This window comes from Sorex araneus, chromosome 1, assembly GCF_027595985.1.
Source record: "Sorex araneus isolate mSorAra2 chromosome 1, mSorAra2.pri, whole genome shotgun sequence".
Taxonomy (NCBI): domain Eukaryota; kingdom Metazoa; phylum Chordata; class Mammalia; order Eulipotyphla; family Soricidae; genus Sorex; species Sorex araneus.
Window position 1 is genome coordinate 451,389,169 of NC_073302.1, and position 16,765 is coordinate 451,405,933.

The window sequence follows — 16,765 nt, forward strand, 5'->3', positions numbered from 1 at the left end:
TGGCGGGAGGCGAGGAGCTGGGACCGGCTCTCCCGGGGCTGAGGGAGACGCAGGCTGGTGTGCTGGGGCGGGGGTGCGCCTGCGCCCCGGGGCCGCCCAGCCTTCCCGCCTCCCGCGAGGGTCTGGGCTGAAAGCCCGTCCCAGACAGCCACCTGCCACCTTCCCGCCACCACAGGCCGCTCCCCGGCTGCCCCCTTCGTCAGGGCCCACGGGCCAGTGCAGTGCTGAGCGTGAGTGGGCCCTGGGGAGGGGGTCCACAGCGGTCACATGAGAGGTGAGCACTGAGCCGGGAGGGAATCCTGAGCACAGAGCCGGGAGTGAGCCCTGAGCACAGAGCCGGGAGTCAGCCCTGAGCAGAGCCGGGAGTGAGCCCTGAGCACAGGGCCAGGAGTGAGCCCCGAGCACAGAGCCGGGAGTGAGTCCTGAGCACAGAGCCAGGAGTGAGCCCGGAGCAGAGCCAGAAGTGAGTCCTGAGCAGAGCCGGGAGTGAGCCCTGAGCACAGAGCCGGGAGTCAGCCCTGAGCAGAGCCGGGAGTGAGCCCTGAGCACAGGGCCGGGAGTGAGCCCCGAGCACAGAGCCGGGAGTGAGTCCTGAGCACAGAGCCAGGAGTGAGCCCGGAGCAGAGCCAGAAGTGAGTCCTGAGCAGAGCCGGGAGTGAGCCCTGAGCACAGAACCGGGAGTGAGCCCTGAGCACAGGGCCGGGAGTCAGCCCTGAGCACAGAGCCGGGAGTGAGCCCTGAGCACAGAGCCGGGAGTCAGCCTGACGCCGCTAGGCGTGGCTCGGAGCAACAGGCTGAAGTGAGGGAGAGCGGCACCAGGGACTTTGGGGGAGGCGCGGGGCCTGGAAGGTCCCCGGGGACACTTCCCGGAGCTGCGTGAGGGTCCTGCCTTTGGGGTCAGACACCCCTCCCAGCAGGAAGCTGAGTGGGCACAGCGGGTGCCCCTCGGGGCTGTGGTGCGCAGCGGCTCGGCGGAGCTCCGGGGGCAAGTGCAGAGCCGGCGCTGGCGCGGGAAGGGCGCCTGCACCTGGCCTCAGCGGGCCGTGCTGACGCTGTCCGTCAGGGGACGCCAGACGCTCGCGTGTCTGTGGCAGCAGTGCTGGCCCGTGAACACGTCACAGCCATGTGTTGGCATGTGCTGGCATGTGTGTGGCACGGGCGGAGAGGGTCCGGCCGCCGGCACAGCTTGGCCCTTCCACAGCCGCCAGCGCCACTGTTCGGGGAAAACGCTAGTGGGACTGTTTGGCCTGAAGTGTGGTCAGGGCCACACCAGGCTGCAGCTGGGCGGGCCCAGGTAAGCCGGATCTCTGGGCCGGCTCGTGGCGCCTTCTGGGACTCCGCGCTGCCGAACCCTCCAGCCGGCCCCAACCTCACCTTCCCACAGCTCGGGAGACAGCACACGGGAGCCGCGCAGGCGCCCCCGGCTCTGAGCGAACATCACAGAAGCGCAACTGGCCCCATCAGCTCAGGGAGCCACGCAAGGGCCAGCGACACCATCGACACGTGTTCCGACAAGCAGTGGGCCGGCACGCGTGTGGGCCTGGGGATGGGCCAGTGCGGCGGATTATCTTGTGCCCAAGGGGGGGGGCCAGCTTGGGGGGGTGTGTAACTGGAGATAGTGGCGGAGGGAAGCCCACTGTGGGGGGGGGGCCGCGCTTGTACACCGAAAGCCAGAAGCAAGTGTTGTGAATGGCTCTGTGAGTCGTGTGTGTTCAATAAAGTTTCAAACACTGAAAGAAGCCTTCAGGGATGTGGCTCGGGAGTAAAGAGCGTCTCTTGCAAAGACCTGCACTCACACACACACACACACACACACACACACACACACTGCTATGAAGTTTGACGCGAGTCATGTAAAATACACTTAGAATATGAAATAAAAAAGGATCAACCAATTCTAAGTTCAAAAGTACATTTATTCCAAATGTGGGCAAGATATCAATATAAAAGAAAAGTGTGTAAGAAATAAAAATAAAGTACAAAACGTTTCAAAATTTCACATCCATAATTTATAGAGATATCAGGCCTTTATTTACACATTTCATTTGTAGCTAAAGTTCCTTTAACAGTGTCGTGAAAACATTGAAAAACCCGGCAAATGAATCATAAAACCGAACGTGGGCTCGTCCAGTCCTATCGTACAAAACATAATTTATGTTTCTCATATTAAAATCACACCTCTTCAGATGTAGCCTATGGATTAGGTCGTTCTCCTGCTCCCATGCTCGTCACCCGAGACGGCGGCGGGAAAACACGGCTGCACAGGCGCCAGGGCCGCCCGCGCCACGCCGCCCGTCAGTGGAATTTATACGTGGGCGCGTCAAGGAATCAAGGCTCGCGCTCTCTCCCGGACCCACACAGCCCGGCACGGAGCACAGAGGGTGCTCGCTGCAGCCAGGCTCGCTGCGGCACCGTCCAGCCCCACCACAACGCTGCCAACCCCCACCACCACCGTCCCACTCGCCAGGACAGCCAGCCTGACCATCGCGGCCACCACCACAGCCCGGCCCTAACTACTGTCACGAGACACTGCCCTAACCACAGCTTCCGGAGCCACACCCAGGGTCAGGGCCCCCGCCCCCCCAAGGCCAGAACCCTAACCGCACCCCCACCACCTCTGTAAGAGCGACAGTCCCACGGCCCCAGCTCACAGGAGCACCCTGCTGAGGAGCCCGAGGCACGGTGTGGACTGTTCTAGCAGTGTGAGGGCCCAGGAGCAGGGGGACTGAGGGAGACTCTCCCCCACTGCTGCCTGAAATGCGGAGCACTGGGGCTGGAGGGACAGTGCAGGGGCGGGCTGCCGGCCCAAAGGATATGAGTCGTAGTCCAGTGTCTGCGTGAGCACCCCCGTGAGCACGAACTCGGCGTTGTGCACGTCTGAAAGACAGGCGCGGGCGGCAGGTCAGCAGGGCCCGGGGGGCGCGCGTGCGCGCGCGGGGGGGCGGCGCCGTACCTATTCCCCGGGCGAAGTACTCCCTGCACAGGTGCAGGTCATTCTCGCAGGAGATGAGGATGATCTCCGACAGGCTCTGCGGACACAAAGGGCGACTCTCACACCGGCCGCACGCGGGGGCCGCCGGCCGCACGCGGGGGCCGCCCGCCGCCGCCGCCACCCACCTTGTTGTGCTTGTGCTCCACCAGCTTCCGGAAGGACGGCTGCCGCGGCAGGACCTTGCCGCCCGCGCACTCCACGATGGCCTTCATGGTGGACAGGCTCGGGCAGATGCCGGGGGTGATGTAGAAGTACTTGGCCTGCGGCAGGGACCAGCACGGCGCCGTCAGGCTCCTGAGCCCGCCCCGCGCCCTCCTGCCCGCGCCCCAGGGCCAGCCTGGCTGTCCAGGGACCCTGCTGCCACGGTGACCACTGCCCCCAGGCCGGCCGCAGGGGCAACCCCCCCCGCGGTCCCTCGGCAGCTGTCGGGCACAGCTCCGCCCGGGACACCACTTCTCAGGCAGCGGGGGGCAGCCCGGTCGCAGACACCCCCGGCTCTGCGGGCACACGCGCACTGCCCCGAGTCTCACTGGCCTGACGGGGACTTGAGCCCGTGGGAGCTGAGTGCGGGGCGGCGGGGGCCTACCTTGAAGAGGGGGGCCATGTGCGCCCTCTTCAGGGACTCCTCCAGGCTGAAGGAGAAGAGCACCTCGGCCTCGGCGTCCCGGAGGAGGTAGCTCTGCTCATCTGCGGGAGAGGCCGGTCGGGAGGCCCGGGCAGGGGGCAGGAAGCCAGCCATGGAGGACCCGTCCTGCCTCACCCCCTTCCTCTGCACGCCAGAAGTGCTCCTGAGCACTGTGTCTGCCCCCCGGTGCTCCTGCCATCAGGCAGGGAGACGGCCAAGCGCCTCCTTCAGCCTTGAGCTGCCGGGAAACTGGCCGACAAGAGGACCCGGGCCAGTCCCCAGCACCACAAACGGTCCCTCGAGCACCGCAGGGCCGGCCACACCCCCCACCCGACCCCAGCAGGGCGGCCGACCCCCTACCCGACCCCAGCAGGGCCGGCCACACCCCCCACCCGACCCCAGCAGGGCGGCCGACCCCCCACCCGACCCCAGCAGGGCACACGCCACCCCAGCCCTCTGCCCTGACTCTCAGCCACCAAGTCCGGCCCTGGACCGACCCTTAACTTTGCCCCAGGCTGTCTGGGCCACTGCCCACCCCTCCCCGTGCCACCGGCCTGACTCGGGCCCAGGGCGGTCCGCCACATGGAGCCACGTGTCCCCTCCCCAGTGCAGCGGGACCTGCTCCACACCCCACAGCCACCGGCAGGGCCGAGTCCCCGAGGCGGGTCACCCCGCGTCTCTGACGAGCGCCAGATCTGCTGTACAGGAAGTCTGTACATCTGCTGTACATCTGAAGTCCAGGAAGCCCGGCCCGGCCCCCGTTCCGCCACCCGCCACCCCGCCGGTCAGTGCGCAGGCCTGCACTGGGCCCACAGCCTCGGCCGTCTCGTGGGAGGTCAGGGCTGCGGCCTGGGACGTGGGGCGGGAAGACTCGAGTCTGCGGAGGGACCAGGCGGGCCAGACCCCAAAACCCCACAGACCACTCCTGTGGGGACAGGGCCTAAGAGCATGGTGAGAACATGCTGAGACCACGCTAAGAACATGTGGCAGAGGGCAGATGCTGGGGGGCCTGACCATGTTCAAGCCAGGGGCCAGAGGCACGAGCCCTTGGTGCACGAGGCCAGACAGGGTTTGATCCCGATTCGGTCCCCTAAGCACGCACAGGTAAGGCCAAAAACCAAAACCGAGAGTGTTTCTGGGACCACGCAGGAGATGGGAGGGGCCGGACATGCCTGGGAGCCCCCCACCCCTCTCACCACAGCTCCTGGCCGGGCCCACCACAGGTGGTCTCTCCTGCCAGGCAGGTGCAGGGAGGGGCTGGGGGAGGGGAAGCGGCCACTCACCGATGAACTTCTGGCACCTGAAACACTCCTCCAGCCACTCCGGGGTCACGATGTGCTTCACCACAGACACAGCCGTCAGGAACTTGACCGTGCGCGTCACCTTGCTGGCCACCAGGTGCGTGCACTTGTGCACGGACTCGGCCACCTCGCCCCCTAGGGTGTAGAGCTTCTGCGGGCCGCAGAGAAGAGCAGCCGTGTCACGAGACCCCCAGCTGGCCGAGGCAGGTCACCCGCACACAGCCCCCGCACCTGTGCCCGGGGACAGCACGTCTGAAGGCCGGCAGAGCAGGGACCCCGCGAGGACACAGGGAGACTGCACGCGGCAGCACGCACACAGCACACACCAGCACACGCACAGCACACACGGCACGCAGCAGCACACGCAGGCACACACCAGCACACGCACACACGCAAGCACAGGAGAGGCGCTGGAAGCCCAGAGGCCGGACGCCGCGTCACCTTCATGTACTGCTGCACCTGGCCAGGCTCGAAGCCGGTGAAAAGCACGAAGGGGGTCAGCTCCGGGGTCAGCTTCTTAGTGGGCGCCGGGACATCCTCGACCCTGCGGAGGCAGCGCACGGCACACCTCACCCCTGTGCCCACGGGGCGTGCAGGCCCGGCAGCCCCCGAACGGGGGAAGGTGCTTGTCGGGCACAGCTGGTGTCGCCCAACCCCGGCTCTGCAGCTGAGCCAGAGCCGGGCCGCCACCGGGAGCCAGGGAGGCCCAGGGCCCCGGAGCACCGGGGCGGGTGGAGCTTTCCGGAACCCCTGCGAGATCAGGATGCGCAGGGGGTGTCTGCAGCATCCAGGGGGCGGGCCGGCCCACACCGCGCCACAGAGGGGTCTCGGGGGTGACGGCTGGCTCTGGCGTGCCGGGGACGGACCCGCCCTCCCGCTGCCCCCGCGCACCTGGCTCTCTTGGACGAGGGCTGCAGGGCCACGCCTTCGTTCTGTTTCAGCCGCGGGGGGACTCTCAGGCCCTGAGAGAGCGGTCAGTCAGCCCCGAGCCCCCTCACTGCAGCCAGCCCGCCCCCCCCCCCCCGTCATCTCTGCCCAAGGCACTCGTCCCTTCTGAGCAAAGAGGCTGCACAGCCCGAGGCGGGGCCCCTCCCGTGCCCAGGAGCCCGGCTTCCCGCCGTGGCTGGCCAGGGACGCACCATCAGCAGCTCTGCCGACACCTTCACGGGAACCCGCCAAGCGTCTGCAGAGAGAGACGGGTCGTCACCCGGGGGTCCCGGCGTTGCTCTGGCCACCCCGAGGTCGGCACGCGGGGGACCCCACCCAACAGCCCCGCCTCTGGCACCTGCCGAGGCCTCAGCGCCAGGGCAGTGCCCGGCAAGGGACAGGCGTGCGGGCAGGACGGAGGGGCCGCGGGGGCAGGGCGGGCCGGCAGGGCGGGTGCGGCGGCTCACCCAGCAGGCTGAAGACGAGTGCGGGCGCGGGCGCGAAGGGGTCGGCCAGGCCGAAGGTCGTGTAGCGGCCGCCCTGCACCTGCCGCAGCGCCTCCAGGTTGCCCAGCAGGATGTCGCTGAGCCACTGCGCGTTCACGCACGGGATCCGCCACTCCCGCGCCTTCTCGTACTTCGGGCCGGCTGGTCTGCGGAGCGGACGGCAGCACTCAGGGCCGTGGCACCAGCTTCACGCGCCCGACGGCGGCACTGTGGCGGGCACCGTCCCTCCCCAGCAGGCCCGCCCCGCGGCTCACTCCTTGCAGATGAGGACCGTGTTGTTCCGGCACAGGTAACCCGTGTACTTGGCCCCCGCCAGGTAGGCCATGAGCTTCAGGTCGTCCCTGTCGCTGTCCACGAAGCCCGTCACGGAGATGATCTGCGGAGGGCACCAGTGAGGCCAGGCAGGGCCGCCCCAGTGCCGGGAGCAGGCAGGGACGCGGCCCCGAGGGGACAGACTCACGTGCTGGGCGCAGGGCTTGCCCCCGGGCGGGAAGGCCACTGGGAAGTGCAGGGCCCGGTGGGGCGGCAGCAGCCGCCGGCGCTTCAGCACCGTGTTCAGCCAGTGCGCCGTGACGCAGCGCTTCCGCTCCCGGATGGCCTGCGGACGGGGCACCAGGGCAGCGTCACCGTGGGGGGCCGACGGGAGGCTCTCCCGAGGGGGCGTGGGGGGACGGCGGGCACTCACCTGGGCGTAGGCGTTGCTGACCTGGCTCTCGCACAGCAGGTGGGTGCAGCGGCTGGACAGGGTGGGCTCCACCATGCCGCCGTGGGCCTGGATGATCTGGGGACAGGGCCCCGTGAGCGGCTGCGCGAGGACTGGCACTCGGGACCGGGGCCACACCAGCAGCACGAGGGGCTGACCCAGGCGCCTGTGTGCGTGGCCCCATGACCCGGCCACTCCCCCCTCTGTCGGGTCAGGAGGTCCGTCCCTCCCGGCATCTGCCCGAGTCCCGGGAGCAGCCAGGCCGGCCCACAGCTGCCCACGCCCAGGGCTGTCCCGCCGGGCTGCTCGGAACAAGGCCCGAGGCTGCGTGCCAGGGGCTTCAGGGGCCCGTCCCGCCCAGTCTCACTGCGGGGCGGTGGGGCCCCCTGAAGAACAGCAACAGGGTGCATGGTCGCACTAGGGACCCTGAACACACCCCTCGGGGAAAGTTCTAGAATGCGGGAAGGACGCTGAAGCCTCGGCTACCTTTGAGGTGGGGGCTGTGCTACTGACCCGCCCAGTTCCCAGCCCCGCACGAGCGGCCCCCATGCACTCACACCAGCCCACACGCACGCACACGCCAGCCCAGGCCTGCGGGCCTCACCCTTTTCCAGGTGGCCAGCAGCTGCTTGTCCGACATCTGCTCGGGGTAGTCGGCGATGGCGAACACACAGCCCAGCAGGAAGCCCTCCTCCGGGACTGGGCGCAAGGGAGACGGCCGTGAGTGCCGAGGGGCCCGGGCACAGCTGGGGCCTGGACTCGGACCCGCCCGCCCCGCCCCGCCCCTGCCCGCACACTCACTCTCCACCGAGGGGTCGTGGCCGAAGAGCTGGTGCGGCGGCGGGGGCGGGCCGGGGGGCAGCGGGGCGGGCGGGCCCGGGGGCAGCGGCGGGGCGGGCGGGCCCGGGGGCTGCGTGCCGGGCGCGGGGTGCGGGTGCGGGTGCGGGTGCAGGTGCTGCGGGTGCAGGCGCAGCTGCTGCTGCTGCTGCTGCAGGGGGTGGAGCTGCTGCATCGGGTGCAGCGGCGGCTGCAGGGGCCGGTGCAGGGGCTGTGGCGGGAAGGCGTGGGCCTGCGGCGGGGCGAAGGGCGGCGGCGGCTGGAGGTGCAGGAGCTGCTGGGGGGGCAGGCGCAGCATGGGGTGCGGCGGGGGCGGCAGGGCGGGCGGCGGGGCCAGGCGCGGCTCCGGGGCGCCCTTGGGCGGGCTGAAGAGCACGGCGCCCGCGCTGCCCGGCCCGGGCTGGCTGTGGTTCAGCGGCGGCTCCAGGCTCTTGGGCGGCGCCGACAGGGACTGCAGGATCTAGGGGACGGGCGGGCTCAGCCCAGCTCGGGGGGGCCGCGGACCCCGGCCCGCCCCACCTCCTCCCTCCGCGCCGTCGCTCTCACCGAGGCCTCCCCAGCCTCCCCGAACCCTCATCAGGGCGCTGACGGCGGCCCCACCCCTCTCCACAGTCCCCCGTACCCCGCTCACCTGCGCCACGTTGGGGGGCCGCCCGGGGGGCTGCCTGTCGGCGCTGTTGGTGATGTTGCGCAGGGTGTGCACGGCCGGGCTCCAGGCCACCATGTCGGGGCGCTCGCCGCCGCCGTGCAGGGCCAGGCCGGGCCGGGCCTCGGGGGGCAGGGCGCCCCCGGGCACGGGCGGCACGTTGGCACACAGGTTGATGAGCCCCGGCTCCTTCCCCGGGGCCAGCCTGCGCTGGGCGGGGGCCACCGGCGGCACCTCCGCGGGCGTCCAGTTCAGGTTCCGCTCCTGCTTCTCGGGGGACGAGTCCGAGGAGTCGTCGAACAGCAGCTCCCCCCTGCCCTGCGCGGGCCGCGCGGCGGGGGACAGGCGCCCGCCGCCCCCCGGGGACGCCCCCCGGGAGCTGGGCGCGCTCGACTTCTCATCCGTGCTCCCATCGTTCTGCGAGTCCTGCTCCTCGTGCTCCGCCTCCTCCTCCTCCTCTTCCTCCTCCTCCTCCTCCTCCTCGTAGACTATGAGGCGGGGGTGGTAGGCCGCCTCGTCCTTCCGGGTCTTCTCGGAGACGCAGTCCAGCACCCAGTCGGGAGTGACGACCCTCACGCTCGCCCGCCTCACAGCACACGCGTACTTCTCCTGCGGGGGCAGGCGGAGCCCCTCAGCCCTGCTCCCCCCGCTGGCAGTGCCCCCAGCGCGGAGACGACCAGCAGGCCCCACTGCGGGCCCGGGGGGCTTGGACACGGGGAGGCGAGACCCAGGACCCGGGGCTCCTAGGCCGGCACGGGCCGCGGCAGGCCGGGTGAGCCCGCGTGGCCACTGCAGAGACACTCACACTACAGAAGGGAGGGCAGGGGCCGGCCCGCCGGACGCCCAGGCCCTGGGCCCAAGCAAGTCCCCAAGCACAGCCCCCTCAGCGGGGAGGCCCCCGGGGCCCCAGAGCTCGGCCCCACTGAGGAGCCCCCCGGGCACTCACCCCCTTGGGCTCCGGGACCACCAGGTGCGTGCATCTCTTGGTGAGCGCCAGCTGGCAGGCGCCCCCGTAGAAGGTGAGCAGGGCCCACAGGGCACTCCTGTCCTCGGACGACACCTGGGAGGAAGCAGCGGTCAGCGCACGGGGGCAGGCCGCAGCACCTGAGTGGGAGCAGTGGAGGCCGCCCACACACCGAGCCCCACCGCCCAACGCCCCCCGACACTCGTCTGGGGGTCAAAGGGACAGGACCCTGCTGCCCCGCGCTGTCCCGGGGTCTGCCAGGAGCCTGTCCGACACCTGCCCCGCCAGCCTGCCCGGCGCCCCTCGCGTAAGCAGCTTCCGCCTCTGCCCGGTCAGGGGGCCACGCCCGGGGTGCTCAGCACCATGGGGGATGCGGGGACGGAACCCGCCTGGGTTCCGGGTGCGAGCACAGCAAGCGTCCTCCCCACTGCCCTGGCGTCCCGTCCTCCTGGCAGAGCCGCCGCCGTGAGGTGGAGCCTGGGACGCGGGGGCACCGGGGGCTCTTCCCTACCGGGCCGGACACTGCAAGGCCGGGCCCCAAGTAGCCTCCTGGCCCCGGGGCCCACGTCGGCGTGAGCCTCTGGGAACCTGACCGAAGGGAGCACGGGTGGGGGGCCCCGGGGAGGGCAGTGTCGTGGACAGGCCCCGAGCCCCGCGCCCACCGGGGCAGAGGCCACTGCCCGAGGCTGGGTGGCTCCTTCAGGGCCACTGGGCCCAGAGCTGGAACAGTCTCCGCCCACAGCCCCCCGCCCCACCCCGGGGAGAGGCTCCAGCCCGGGGCTGCCCAGACCCCATGGTGGCGCCACGTCCCCACACGCAGGGGGTCCTTGGAGCCACCTGCGGCCACCCTCCGGCCCTCTCACCAGGGCCCATATGCTCCTCGCTGTGCTCCCGAGCCCCAGTCTCTCGGCGCTGACCCTTCCCTCCCCTCACCCTCCTCAACACGGACACCCAGACAGACCAGACACCAGCCCGCACACCCCGTGAGGGCAGGACTCACACCCGGGACAGACCAGACACCAGCCCGCACACCCGGTGAGGGCAGGACTCACACCCGGGACAGACCAGACACCAGCCCGCACACCCGGTGAGGGCAGGACTCACACCCGGGACAGACCAGACACCAGCCCGCACACCCGGTGAGGGCAGGACTCACACCCGGGACAGACCAGACACCAGCCCGCACACCCCGTGAGGGCAGGACTCACACCCGGGACAGACCAGACACCAGCCCGCACACCCCGTGAGGGCAGGACTCACACCCGGGACAGACCAGACACCAGCCCGCACACCCCGTGAGGGCAGGACTCACACCCGGGACAGACCAGACACCAGCCCGCACACCCCGTGAGGGCAGGACTCACACCCGGGACAGACCAGACACCAGCCCGCACACCCGGTGAGGGCAGGACTCAAACCCGGCCAACACACGAGTCCATGCAGAGAGTGAAGGAACAGCCAAGTATTTCCACCTGTGAGACTCCCCTGGGGCTGGGGCAAGAGTACAGGGTCCGGCACTTGGCCTTGCACACGGCCAGCCGGGGTCCATCCCTGGTACCCGCGTGGTCCCACCGTCCACCAGGAGCGAGCCCTGAGCACCACCAGGTGTGGGCCAAAACCCAGACGCAGAAGCTTTCTGACGTTACTGAACGTGGAGCACGCGACAAGCGTCAGACAAGAACACTCAGCGGCCGCCCCTTTCAGTCCAGCCAACCACACGTCACCAGGGCACGGCTCCACACCAGCACCCGGCCGCCGAGGCACGGACAGACATCAGACGTGTGAGAACCAGGGAGCCGACGGGCCACGACACGGGAGGCAAAGTCCGTCCCTAACCACCACTCGCAACTGAAGCAAGAACAGAACCGCGGGACGGACGGGAGACGGACGGCCATCGACCTCAGCGGGCACTGCCCAGACAGCAACGGGCAGGGGCAGCGCGCAGCGGCTGGCCACAGGCTCTCGCCCCTAGCCCGGCCGGGGCCCTTCCCAAGGCCCCACCCTGACGGGCTGGGGGCCGCGCCCGGGCTCAGGGAGAGCAGGGCCGCGGCAAGGCCGGCTGCCATGGCCCCCTGCACACACCACTCCACACGCTCCACGACCCCTCTCGGCCACGTCTGGCCTGCAAGCCCGCGGGCACCCGTCCCCAGGGCGGGCCCCCTCCCCAGCCGCACCTCCCTTCCTCCCGCAACCCGGCTGTGGGCGAGTCCGTGTGCCGGCTGCTGACCCCCGCCCGGCTTACCTGAGAGAGGCAGGCGGCGACTCCAGAGAAGACCTGGCCGGACTCTGGAGAGAAGCCGCTGGCTCTGTGGGGGTTCGTTAAGGCTCCAGACGTGAGATCAGTGCGCCTCCCTCTGTGCCCAGGAGGAACAGGGTGGGGGGTGAGAGCAGGGGCGCCTGGGGCCTGTCCTAACCCACACGCGCCCACCCACCCGGGCAGCGGGAAACAGGCACGGATGCACACTCACACACACCCCAAACATGCAGGAACATGCTAACACGCACCTATCAGGAACACACACGCTCACACCCCAAAATACGCAGGAACACGCAGCATACTCGCACAGGCGAACACGCAGGAACACACACGCACAGGCGAACACGCAGGAACACACACACACAGGCGAACACGCAGGAACACACACGCACAGGCGAACACGCAGGAACACACACGCACAGGCGAACACGCAGGAACACACACGCACAGGCGAACACGCAGGAACACACACGCACAGGCGAACACGCAGGAACACACACGCACAGGCGAACACTCAGGAACACACACGCACAGGCGAACACTCAGGAACACACACGCACAGGCGAACACGCAGGAACACACACGCACAGGCGAACACGCAGGAACACACATGCACAGGCGAACACGCAGGAACACACATGCACAGGCGAACACTCAGGAACACACATGCACAGGCGAACACGCAGGAACACACATGCACAGGCGAACACTCAGGAACACACATGCACAGGCAAACACTCAGGAGCACAGACACTGCACACTTACTCAGGAGCACGAGCACACACACGGAGGTAAACACTAATACCCAGGAACACACACACGTACAGAAGGTAAACAATCAGGAAAACAGGCACACAGATGCTCAGGAACACATGCACATGTGTACTCAGGAACACGCACGCACTGGTAAACACTAATACTCAGGAACACACACTCTCACATACTCAGAATACACACGCATGCACGCACCCATATTCAGGATCACATGTGCGTGCACACACGAACACACACTAACACGTGTACACTCACAACTCACCCCTAAATATTCAGCACACACACACCACCCTCACGCAAACACCTGGACACACACTCCCAAATATTCAGGAAGGCTGTTTCCGCACCCTTTGCACACCGGCCCTGAGCGCTGGCCCCAGGAGCACACCGTGCACACGGCACCCGCGCGTCGGCGTGAGCGCTGCGTGCAAGCACGCCACCCCAGGAGTCCCGTCACGGCCCGCCAGCCCACTCCCAGGCCCCGCCAGAAGTCCCGGCTCTGACACTCCGACCTGCCAAGCGAGCGCCCGGGGGAGGCGGCCCCGGGCCCCGCACAGCAGCCCGACCCTCTGCTCCACTCAGCGAGGCTTCTGTGCAGACTGCGGCGCGTCCGGAACGGGAGCTGGGTCAAAGCACCGCCTCCTCCCCCGGGAGACGCCCGCCGGGGCTGAGGCCAGGCACACCCGCAGACTCACAGAACGACCCCCGCACCCGAGGGCCCCGCACACCCAGGGCGAGGCAGAGGACCCCCGCAGGAGCAGCGCACGCCCTGGCAGCTGGACGCAGCGCACACGGGTCACCCTCCACAGGCCCAAGACCCGGTCTCACCGCCAGCCTGGGGTGTGCCCGCTGCTCCCGGCAAAGCAAGCGCCCCGGGAACACAGCAGCCGGGGCAGGCGCGCCCACGCAGGGCCAGCCAGTGCTGCATCACGAACCCGCGCCAGCAGAGTGGAATGAAGGCCACCGAGCGCCACGCCTGCCCCTCGGCCCCGAGCACAGGCCGGGCGGCACGAGTCCAGAGCCCACACCTCGGCCGACCAACACCGAGGACACCCCCGTCTCGAAGACTGGAACACTGAGGTCCTGAGACACCGCCGAGGGGCCCCCGACAAGCCGGACGCCAGAAGTGGCACCCACTGGCACCCAGACCCCGCGCTCCCGCCCCTCCCCCCACAAAGGATACGGCAGCAGCGTTCCACACTGGACAGAGAGAGTCACCCACGAAGGCTGCAGAGGAAGGAAGTTAAACAGCGCTCAGCTCACCAGCACGACGCCCCAGGCTCGACCCTCAGCACACCGGCCACCACGAAGGCCGGCCGGAGAGCTGGGACACCCGCAGGAGGCCCTCGGGCCCCACCAGCTGGGCAGCGCCCAGACTCCTGCTCGTGCAGAGATCTGAGTTGAACCTCAACCCCTCAGGTCTGAGGGGGAGTCGAGGGCGGCCAGCTCGTGCCCCAGAGCCGGTCCATCCCACAGCCTGGGGGCGCCATGAAACCTAGATCACGACTCCAGGGCTGGGCACACGCCTGGCGGGGCACACATAACGGGCACACTCGTGGTGAATGTATGTGCTGGGTACACGCATGATGAGCACGCAACGATGAGCACACAAGGGGTACACACGGTGTGGCTGCCCGCCCAGGATCGCCGGGGGGCGAGGCAGGTCCTGAAAGCAGCATCTCTCCCAGGCCTGTCTCCAGGCCAGCAGAGCTGCCCCCCCCCCCCCGGGCCACAGCCGGCCCGCCCGGCTCCAGCTGGTGGGCACAGCGGGGAGGCTGGCAGAGCCCCGGGCAGCGGCTGACCCGGGGGTCACTGCACCCGGGAGCCAGTGCAGAAGCAGGGAGCCGGCAGAGCCCTGACGGCTGGCCACTGAAGGCCCTGCTGCTGCCTGGGCAACCAGGGCCTTACGGCCAGTAGAGAGGGACAGAGGGCGCCCAGCCCCTGCTTGCCGGGAGCTCCGGGATGTGAGGGACCCACGGGGTGCCGGCCTGCCGAGGGCTGACTCCCGGGGCTGGCCCAGACAGAGCCCCGCAAAGGAATCGCCTCCCCTTGAGCTGAGAAAAGGCGAAGGCGCATGGCCAGCAGACCCCCAGGGGCACCCCCAGGCGGGCGCCACCCACCTTCACGACAGGCAGGTCAAAGACCTCCCGGGCCTCGCCGACCTCAGGGTTGTCGCCGTCCTCGGAGATGATGTGTGAGGCCAGCGCGTTGTAGGAGACCTCCTTGGCCTTCCCCGCCTTCAGGAGCCGCAGGACCTGGAGGACAGCCCGCGGTCAGCCGGCCCGCGACGGCGCAGGCGGCACCGCTGCCAACTGCCCGCAGGCGGCCAGGCCCGAGGGGGCGGCGCACCTGGGGGCTCCACATCTTCCCCACCGCACGGGCCTGGGGCGCAGCGGCGGGACACACGCCCGCGCGCGCACACAGAGACACACACAGACACACACACACCCCGCAGGAAGGTGGCCAGGGACGGGCGGGGGGACGGCGGGCAGGGCCAGGCTGTCAGCGGCTCTCTCTGAAGCTGGTGGGGGTCGTGCCTGGGCGCAGCTGCAGCTACGCTGCCCCCAACCCCGGGCAAGGAGCGCCAGGAGGGCTGTAGGGGTGCGAGCCCCGAGCACTGGCCACCAAGCGAGGGTCAGCAGCGCTCCCGGCACCCCCGGGCCACCCCAATAGACTTCGGAGAGCGCTGACGCTTTTCGGAAAGGGGGGCGTCGGCCCCCCATGCCCGGGCAGAGCTCCGGGGGCAACTGTGCAGCTCCGCGCGCAGTTTCAGCGGGGGACACACAGCCCCCGGCTGCTCCCGCACACGGGGGCGGGGCCGTCCCGGGCCCGCGGGGGGCCGGGGCCGGGGGGTCGGGGCGCGAGGCCGGCCCCGCTCGGCTCTGGGGCGGCGGGAGAGCGCGCGGAGTCCCGGGGCGGCGGCGGGGGCGCGGGCAAGGGGCGCAGGGTCCCCCGGCCCGCCCCCGCCCGCGCCGCGCGCAACGCTGCCCAGGGGGCGGGGCGGGCCGGGCGCTTCCGGGTGCTCCGGCGGTGACAGCTCGGGGGGCGCGAGCCACGTGCCCGCCGCCCCCGGCGCCCGCGCCCCGAGCGCCCCGACCCGCGCGCCCCGAGGAGCGCCCGGCCCCGCGGCCCCCGCGCCCCCGGCCCGGCCCGGCCCCGCGCCCCCGGCCCGGCCCGCGCCCCCGGCCCCGGCCCGCGCCCCCCGGGCCGCGCGGTACCTGCGGGTCCAGGTCGCCCACCGCGTAGTACTTGACGTCGCGGAACAGGTCGGCGGGCACGGCGGGCGCCGGCTCCGACATGCTGGCGGCCGCCCGGCCCGGCCCGGCCCGCGGGGCTCTGGCCAACGGCGCCCGCCCCGCCCGCCCGCCCGCCCGAGCGCGGGAGCCGCGCGCCCCGCGGCCCGGACCATCGCGGCCGCCGGGGGGGACGCGCCGCCCGCCGCCCCGCCCGCCGCGCGCCCGGCCCGCGCCCGCCCGCGCGCCCGCGCCGCCGCGCGCCGCGCCACGGCCGCCGACGGCCGCGCCCGCCGCGCCGCCCCCCGCGCCCCCCGCCGGGCCCCGCCGCCCGCGCCCCGCGCCCCCCGCCCCCCGCGCAGTGCGCCGCTCCGGGCCCGCCGCTCCCGTCGGCCCCCGCGGCGCCGCGCAGCCGGCCGGAAGGGGCGGGGCCGGGTCGGAGGGGCGGGGCCGGTCCGGAAGGGGCGGTGCTGTGCTGGGGCGGGGCTGCGGCCGGAAGGGGCGGGACCGGCTCGGGTCACCGCGGAACTCCGGCGCGGGGACGCTCCGCCGCGGCCCGCGCGTCCGGCTCTGGGCCCGGACCCCGAGACCCCGCGCCCCGGACCCCGCACCCCGAGGCCCCTCCTGACGTCCTGGCCCTGCCCACGAGCTTTGGGAAGTAGCAAAGCGCAGAGGGACACTGCGGCCGGGCCGACGCGCGTGACCCCGCTGCCGGGTGACCCCCGCAGAGCCGCGACGCGGGCGGGGCCGGGCCGGCTGCGGGGGGCCCCGAGGGCGGGCGGCGCTGCAGAGGGACGCCGCTGTCCCCCTGGCCGCCGCCCCGGCCAGCGCCAGGCCCTCTGCAGGGCTGCGCCACCCGCACTCAGCGCCCTGCCCTGCCCTTCGGGTCACACGCGGCAGCGCTCAGGGGTCACTCCTGGCTCCGCGCTCAGGAATGACTCCGCCGTGCTCGGGGCCCTGCGGGATGCCGGGGATCCAACCCCGGTCAGCCGCGTGCCAG

The 16,765-nt window shown here is 70.7% G+C and overlaps 1 protein-coding gene across 3 annotated transcripts; it reads right to left on the reverse strand.

Annotated features, from left to right (window-relative positions):
- Positions 1–1,895: 1,895 nt before the first annotated feature.
- Positions 1,896–15,888, reverse strand: PAXIP1 (PAX interacting protein 1). 3 transcript variants are annotated; one of them, XM_055132555.1, is made up of 21 exons: positions 15,751–15,888; positions 14,653–14,787; positions 13,716–13,759; positions 11,744–11,807; positions 9,484–9,597; positions 8,523–9,146; positions 7,856–8,351; positions 7,659–7,753; positions 7,037–7,132; positions 6,812–6,949; positions 6,606–6,727; positions 6,313–6,497; positions 6,058–6,101; positions 5,810–5,880; positions 5,378–5,462; positions 4,901–5,069; positions 3,579–3,679; positions 3,118–3,252; positions 2,954–3,029; positions 2,817–2,877; positions 1,896–2,311 (listed from the first exon to the last, which is right to left on the reverse strand). In XM_055132555.1, the coding sequence occupies exons 1-21, from the start codon at positions 15,829–15,831 to the stop codon at positions 2,296–2,298; spliced, it is 2,952 nt and encodes a 983-aa protein (XP_054988530.1). In that variant the 5' UTR covers positions 15,832–15,888; the 3' UTR covers positions 1,896–2,295. The 3 variants fall into 3 exon arrangements, with proteins under 3 accessions (XP_054988530.1, XP_054988411.1, XP_054988472.1); XM_055132436.1 differs by having other exon boundaries at positions 5,360–5,462; XM_055132497.1 differs by having other exon boundaries at positions 1,896–2,307; positions 2,813–2,877; positions 5,360–5,462.
- Positions 15,889–16,765: the final 877 nt, after the last annotated feature.